This window comes from Marmota flaviventris, chromosome 13 (assembly GCF_047511675.1).
Source record: "Marmota flaviventris isolate mMarFla1 chromosome 13, mMarFla1.hap1, whole genome shotgun sequence".
NCBI lineage: Eukaryota > Metazoa > Chordata > Mammalia > Rodentia > Sciuridae > Marmota > Marmota flaviventris.
This window is the reverse complement of record NC_092510.1, coordinates 77147396-77155661: the sequence shown is the minus strand read 5'-3', so window position 1 is coordinate 77155661 and position 8266 is coordinate 77147396. Positions and strand designations below refer to the sequence as shown.

Genomic DNA, 8266 nt, shown 5'->3' with positions numbered 1-8266 from the left:
TGGATCAATCCTATGTAGAACCACACAAACTTAAATGGAGGGATTGTTGGCTCACCAAAGAAGAATACTTTCACCGGAAGAGACTGTGCAAGACAAAATAAATAAATAAATAAATAGATAAATAGATAAATACCCCAAACAATACATGTTCCATTTAAAAATGACTGAGAAAGGAGACTAAGAGGACAAAAGGGAGGAAGAGAAATGAAATAGGTGATGGAGAGAGGAGAGGATGGACAAAAAGGATAAATAGGAGAGAGTAAAAAATGAGGCTGAAAAATAGCAGAGGGCAGAGAGGATAAGATTTATATGATAGAAAGGTGTATAGGGACTAATTAGAGGAGCTGTGCACATACAGGGAATGCAGATAAGACAATGTTCAGAAGCTTTATATGAGCATTCCATGTTGAAAAGAACAGAGTCCCATGTATGGCCTTATAAGCAGACTTTTTCTGTGACTATAAAACACCTAATCTGATCCTGTGTTGAGAGAATCACATGTTTCAAGGCCTTTCATATTTTTGTTAGATGCAAGTGTCTTTTCAAAACTTTTTTCACAGCCTCTTTTACTTCCTTATTCCTCAGGCTATAGATGATGGGATTCAACATTGGGGTTATCACTCCATAGGACAGTCCAATGATATCATCAGATACTTTGGTGTTCTTTGACTTGGGTTTCATGTACATAAAAAGGGCTGTCCCATAGAATAAGATCACCACAGTCAGGTGGGCTGAACAGGTAGAAAAGGCTTTTTTTCTCCCCTCAGCAGAATTAATTCTTAGGATGGAAGAGAGAATGAAAATATAGGATACAAAAATTAACAGCAGAGGAATCACCAATAAAATAATACTTCCTACTGCCATAATAAGCACATTCATTGATATATCTGAGCACACAAGTTTTAGAAGAGCCAGGATCTCACAGGTGAGATGATCAATAACATTGTTACCACAGAAAGGCAACACCATTGCCATGGCTGTTTGCACTAAGGAGGTCATGCAGCCTATAGTCCAGGACCACACAGCCAAGTGTATATATAACACCTTGTTCATGATGATGGGGTACCTCAGTGGGTTGCAGATGGCTACATACCTGTCATAGGCCATCACAGCCAGGAGGATACATTCTGTGGAGCCCAAGCCAAGGGAGATAACCATCTGCAGAGCACATCCAAGAAAGGAGATGGATTTTCTCTCTGACATAAATATAATAAGCATTGGGGGAATAGTTGATGATGTGTAACAGATGTCTAAGAATGAGAGATTTCCAAGAAAGAAGTACATAGGGGTATGGAGGCGAGGATCCAGGATGCTGATGATAATGAGGAGACTGTTTCCTAGTAGGATTATCTTGTACATGATGAGGCAGAGCACAAAGAGAAAATGCTGGAGTTCTGGGTATTGAGAAAGCCCCACTAGGAGGAATTCAGTCACTGCAGAATAATTTCCCATCTTCATGTGTCCTTGTCATCTACAAAGTTCATATGAGGACATGACTTGGGGAATTCTGAATTTTTGTTGTATTATATCTATTCATTTCTCTTCAATTATTATTATTTTTTAAATTTTTAGAACATGTCCTGGAATCAGTAACAGCAGGGATAGTGTATTAATTTTGCTAATGAAGAAAGAGGCACTGAAAGATAGGTAATACTACCTAGCATCAAACAGCGGCATAGATTTGAAATTGTGCTGAGAAATGCCAGGCTTCTGATTACATATAATCTTAGGACAAACTACATTCAAATCTGGACACATAAAAATCTTCACATTATCAAATGTTTTGAAATGAAACCATTCTAATAAAGGTCATTCTAATTTAAAGTTCCATGTAAATTTTTGTGTCATGCCACTTACCTTCAGTATGATCCATTTTAAGTTACCTAACTATTTTGTGTTTTAACTAACTAAGCTCCTCGTCTCAGCTAGAAAAGTGGGGGGATGTTATTAATTCTTTCGTAGGTTTTTGTGAGAATTAAATTAGATAACATCTATTAGGTGGCAGAAACAGTAGACAGTTTCAACATGCCATTCTAAAACTATGTGAGAATACAGCATAATAAAATATAGAATAAAATATAACAATATTAAATATGTATTTCTATATTCGTAAGTGTCACAAACTACCATTTTTAAGTCTACTCAATTGGTTCAGAAGGAGAAAGTTGATTTAAGAACTGAGGATTGATGTTGGGAGTCATAACTGATGAACATGAATACTTTCTGATCTGTGGGACATGTAATCATTTAAGATTCTAAGACTCATTGGAGTTTGGTCTCTAGGAACTTGTAGTCACTAAGTAGACCTGGCTGTCATTATGCACATGTTTTCCTTTCTTTTTTTGGAGGGGTGGTAACAAGAGATTGAACCTAGTGATTAACCACTGAGCCACATCCCCAGCCCTTATTATTTTTTATTTTGCACAGGGCCTTGCTAAATGCTGAGATTGGCTTTGAACTTGTGACTCTCCTGCCTCAGCCTCCTGAACTGCTAGGACTACGGGTGTGCACCACCACACCAAACTATATGCAGATTTTTCTAGTGCCTATAATTCATCCTTCTTCAGTTTAAGTCACCAAACATTACCTTTCCTCCTAACTTTTACACATTACGGTCAATCTAAATTCTCCATTCTATTCTCTACCATTTATTTGCATACCTCATGTTTTCCAGGCATATTCATATCATTTCATAAATTCATATTAATATATATTATTTCATTTTTTAATATTTGATGCCTTGGAATGCATACCTGGACCTTCCTAATTACTTTTATTTTGGGCCATGAAGCTTCTGTAAGTGACTAAACTAATACTGGCCAATTTTTATTGAGCACTTTGTTGTAACCACATTACACTGATGTAACTCAATATGTTTACTGATTTAAATTACAGGGAAACTCTGTAATACAGATACCATTTTAAACTCCCATTTTATGTGGAGCAATCAAAGACAAAAATTGAAGTAACTTTCATAAGACCACAGATATAATAGAAGATCAAACTAGAATTGAGTATTTTAGTCATGGTTCTAGAGTCAGCCCTCTTAACCACCAGAGCAGACTATATGTCACAGATTCCTATACTGATTTTAAGCAACAGAAAACTATTAGAAAAATGTGTTACACTTATATAGGAATCAAGGCAGTTTGTTTTATTTCTGACCTTAAGTGTTATGACAGAAAGCTCTGAAGGATGGATCATAGCCTCCTTAATTTTCCACATGTAGGAAGGAATTTCACAATTATGAAGATTAGCATAATCAGGTATAATGGCCTGAGAACCTTTACCACTTTATTTGCCTCTAGCAATCACACACCTGGAATCTTTTGCCTTTGACTTTCCTCTCAAAAACAAATATACTTCAGTTTTGGCCTTTTTTTTTTTTAACGTCTTTGAATTTTGAATCCTTTCGAGTTATCTGGTACAAATTAACTTTCTTTTCTTTTCTTTTTTCACATTTTTTATTGGTGCATTATAGTCATACATAATGATGAGATTTGTTACATTTGTACATGTGCACAATATAGCAATATAATTTGGCCAAAGTTTGACCTTTTCTACCTTTTCCCTCCCAACTCATAATTTCTGAAGTTCTGACTACTTATTTTTTTATTTTTATTTTTTAATTTTTGGGGGTGCTGGGGATTGAACCAAGGGCCTTGTGCATTCAAGGTAAGCACTCTACCAACTGAGCTATATTCCCAGCCCCGAGTTTTATCTACTTATAACTTTAACCTATATCATTAAAAACTTAATTGTGTTCCACTAGTTTTATACTTATTTTTTAAAGATGCTCAAACATGTGTAAACTATTATATAAAGGATTTCATCTTTTATTCTTTTATCTCATCACTATTACTGCTTGTGTTCTCTGGGTTGTCATGATAGAATGAAAACACTAATTGTTGATCAATCTCACTGATAACTACACATATCTTTTGGCTTGTTTGTATTCTAAAAGCTTGAAGATGTAGATGAAAGACTTACTGCTTGGCTTGTCACAGATGACAGAGCTGTTTTCCTACAAGGGTACACAGGACCGGAAAAATAATTTCATCTTCATTTTTTTCCCCGTTCATATTTATCTTCCTTTTAGAGAGTATCACTTGGACAGTGATTTTTTGGTAAGGCTAAAAAAAAATGATACTATCAATATCAGTATATTGGAAAATTCTCTTCTTCCTATATCTTTCCTTTCCTTCTATGAACATTATCCACATGAACTTATTCCACAAAGGAAAGAGTTAAGACAGCAGTTTTAATTTGTTGTAAGACATTTGTGGAAGAAGAGAGGGAAGACAGAGAGGAAAGAAGAAGAAAAGAAGGGAAAGTAGTCAATATTTACTGTTAAATAAAGTGCACTAAACATTTGTATTCTGGAGTGGGGTTCTTGGAAAGAAAGGAATGCAGAAAAAGTGGTTTCTTTTTGCTCTGTTCAAAAAACTTGCAGGTAAAGGTGCATATTTTTTAATAATCAAGAATTAATAAGAGAAATAAAACAGTCATGTTGCCAAAAACAGTTAACCCATTACAAAATGTCTATCTTGACTCCCTGAATTTTCCTTCCTCTTCTCACTTCTGATATTACTTCTCCCATGATGGTGTCAAGGAAGGAGTTACTGGGTGGGTTTGCCCTGGAATAATCTTCATCAGGACCCCTATAAATGTCACACCAACAGAGGAATACAATCTAAAGAAAACAATGTGCTGCCTATGCAACACAGCTTAAAAGACCTCAGGCCCAACCTCCAATCATTCTTTGGTCCCTTTGAGGTAGAAATTCTGAAACTACTAGTGACATTTCCAGTGCTCTGCAATGACCATGCTGAATGTCTCTTAGTCATCCTCAAACAGTAATTTTTTTTTATTTCTTTGTACTTGCTGTTTTCTTAAACTGGAAAGACTTCTTTCATTTCAGATTTTATCTTTTCTAGGAAACTTTCTCACCTCCTGTTATTAGGGTGAATGCTCCCACTATGTGCTATCTTACAACCCTGTGCTTCCTGCTCTCATAGCGTACTTCATTTACTTATTTGTTCAACACAAACTGTACATATATACTGTGACATATATTAGGGCTCCAATATGAGACTTTCAAAACAGACATTGGATGGAGAATAACTATTGGGATCTTAAGAAACAAATAATTTATATGCTATCTAACACTTTAATGTGAAAAATTATTGCAAATTATTTTATCAAATTAAAATACCATTTTTACCCAAACGTGTCAGAGCCAATAAAGCTTTGGTCAATCCAATTTATATATATGCAAAGAATACAGGGCACATCCAGTTATACAATAAAGTGATGTTAATTATTTTTATTAATGCTTGGAATTCCACATTAATTTCTGAAAATTTGTCAATATAATATATGAAATGGTTACAAAAATAAAATACATTTTCATCTAACTATTAGTCCAACAGAATACATATACAGAATACAACAGCATTCATTCATGACACAGCATTTTGGTAATCTTGATTTAGGAAAATAAATCATTAAGATGATAAAAATTATCTCTGAAACTGTTGATTAAAAAAATTCCAAGTAATGAGATGGACATCATTACCTAAGTATATGTATGAAAACATGAATGGTGTGACTCTACTCTTGTGTTCAATTAGAGACATGAAAACTAGCTCTGCTTGTATAATATGAATTGAATTGCATCCTATTGCTATCATATATAACTAATTAAAATAAATTTTAAAAATTCCAAGTGTTGAGATGCTGCATGTATATTCCTAAAAGTCATTAAAATGTATTATTATTATCAGACTTCTTACCTAAAATTTCCAACAATTGGGTCAGAAAATAAAAATAAATGACATTGTACATACTAACATATTTCAAATTAAATTAAGCTTTAGTAGTTGCTATTTATTTTCTTCTAAGATACTGAAATTCTGGCATCTGATGGCCATGGTATAACAAGTGTAAAGACATAAAGTCATGTGTAATATCATCAATGCAAACTGTAGTCTTGGAGAAGTGTTAAAAACAATGGAGGGCAATGCTCATGACATATTGCCTGAGAAAGGAAGTTTCCCAAAATTATATAAATGATTGAAGTTATGTATCAAAAAAAAAAAACCTGCCTGAAGAAATTACACTGTGTTTATCTAGGTTTTCTCTGGAAAGTGGGACTTGGAGCATTAACAATTTAAATCTCCATATTTTCCAAATAATTCTTCATTGGCCTGTGCTTTATTATTATAAATAAAAAATATACTGTTTCCAAATTTTTCTTGCAAGGGAGTAATGGAATGAACATTCAGAACTCTCACAGCAGTTTTCTTTAAAACCCCCGCAGGAAATAAAAACAGTCAATGGACAGGAAATTGGAGAGAAACTTTTTGTTGCTTTGTATCATATAGGTGAACGATGCCATTTAGTGTTAGGATTTCAACCAGTAAATCTCACACAGATACCCACTATTAGCATACAGCCTCACACAGCCTCAATTATTGTAAAAGGATTCCATAACCCACCATTTAGAATCTCAATATTGTATACATCCACAAGATTGGGATCCAAATTAGAATAAGATATACTTCATGTTTGTATAAAGCTGTCAAAATAGAGTATACTGTCATGTATAACTAAAAAGAGAAGATAACACACACACACACACACACACACATGAATGTGATCAAGTTTGGCAGTGTATATAGGAGGTACTGTGAATCATCCTGTAGTATCACACTCACACAAAGAAAACACAGAGATACTTGTTGGACAAAAGGAAGCATGTGGAAAGATCTCGGGCTTCTGTTACCTCTTTTTTCTTTCTGTCAGAAAGCAGTAAAAATTTGGTTCTTTGTCCTCCATGTTTTATTCATCTCAGTCATAGATTGGTCTTCGCCATTGTGCATCACTTGTGGAAAGAAAGCAAACTGATGATTATGAAGCATTCACTCTTTTTCTCTGCATGTTTATCAACAAGAAAGATTAGTAGTTGGTAAAGGATACAAACTCACCCAGATTCTCTGATTTTAACCCATAGAATGTTTGAACAGTATATGACAACAGTTATCTTGCTTAATCCTGATTTTCCTAATGTTCAGAAAGTGCCTTTGTTCTTCACAATATGAAAGATCACTGGCAGGAGGCCCCTAGTGCTTATCTAAATAAATGACTTCCTAGGAGCCCTAAAAAAGGTTGATAATAAACAGTACTGGGTGAGTTAGAATTAAGCTCTCTTTTCTTTTTTTTTTTTTTTACATAGTCTTAAAAATTATTCTCTTTCTTTTTTCTTTAACATCATCATGTGAATACAAAATGCATCACTTTCCCATTAGGAATACAGAGGAAGCTTTAAACTCTTACTTGTAGGAACTTCTATCTGTGCAATAGGCTCACTCTGGGATTGATTAGAACATGCAAACCATTCAATTATTTCCAAGGCTCTTCCGTGGAAGCCTACTGTGATCTGATCCTCTTCTTTGTTCTTCATGAAGATATTTCATGGTTTCATGCTGAAATATGAAGGCAAGAATGAAGTAACTTGACTGTTCTTCTTCATATTGTTTTAACCTTAGCTATCTTCTCTTTGAGGTATAATCATGGCATAGAATCCATACATACGAATCCTACAGCTCCAGATGAATGCTAGTAGTTGGAGTCAGTGGGAGGCAGATCAGAGTAAAGCTTTTATGTCTAATACAAACCCATGTCATAAATTGGAGTTTGTAGTAAGTCAATCTGCCACCTAGGTACTCTCTAACCTCTAGGTTATAAGTATTTCCAGGGGGCCTACTGGTGCCTCTGGCAGCCAATTTAAGTCCATCTTTTTTTCTTCTAAGAGACTCTGTAATCCCATAAGTGATTTAAAGTTGAAATTTTAAATCTTCTTTATGGTAACAAATTGTAGAATACTAAGGGTAATGTCTCAAAGACCTGATCATGTCTTACTCATTGATAGCATTGTTTTCTTCTTTGATTTTTTTTTTTCTGATTTTAGAAATAGTAGAAATTCATTGTGGAAAATTGTATTATTCAGAAAATTCCAAATATGGAATTGAAAGTCATTCATAATTTTAGATATAAGTATTGAAATTTTAGCATATTTTCATGAATATACTTCATATAGTATGAAGTATAATTGATAGCATGTTGTACTTGCTATTTTATAACCTTCTGTTTAAAGTTCATGTATTTTATAAATTTTCTGATTTTATTTATTTATGGAACTGAGGATTGAACTTAGGGGCACCCTACTACTGAGCTACTCCCAGTCCCTTTTATGTTTTGATTT

The 8266-nt window shown here is 34.1% G+C and overlaps 1 protein-coding gene across 1 annotated transcript; it reads right to left on the bottom strand.

Annotated features, from left to right (window-relative positions):
- Nucleotides 1-513: 513 nt before the first annotated feature.
- Nucleotides 514-1458, bottom strand: LOC114098799 (olfactory receptor 13D1). Its single transcript, XM_027943028.3, has one exon. The coding sequence runs from the start codon at nt 1456-1458 to the stop codon at nt 514-516; it is 945 nt and encodes a 314-aa protein (XP_027798829.3).
- Nucleotides 1459-8266: the final 6808 nt, after the last annotated feature.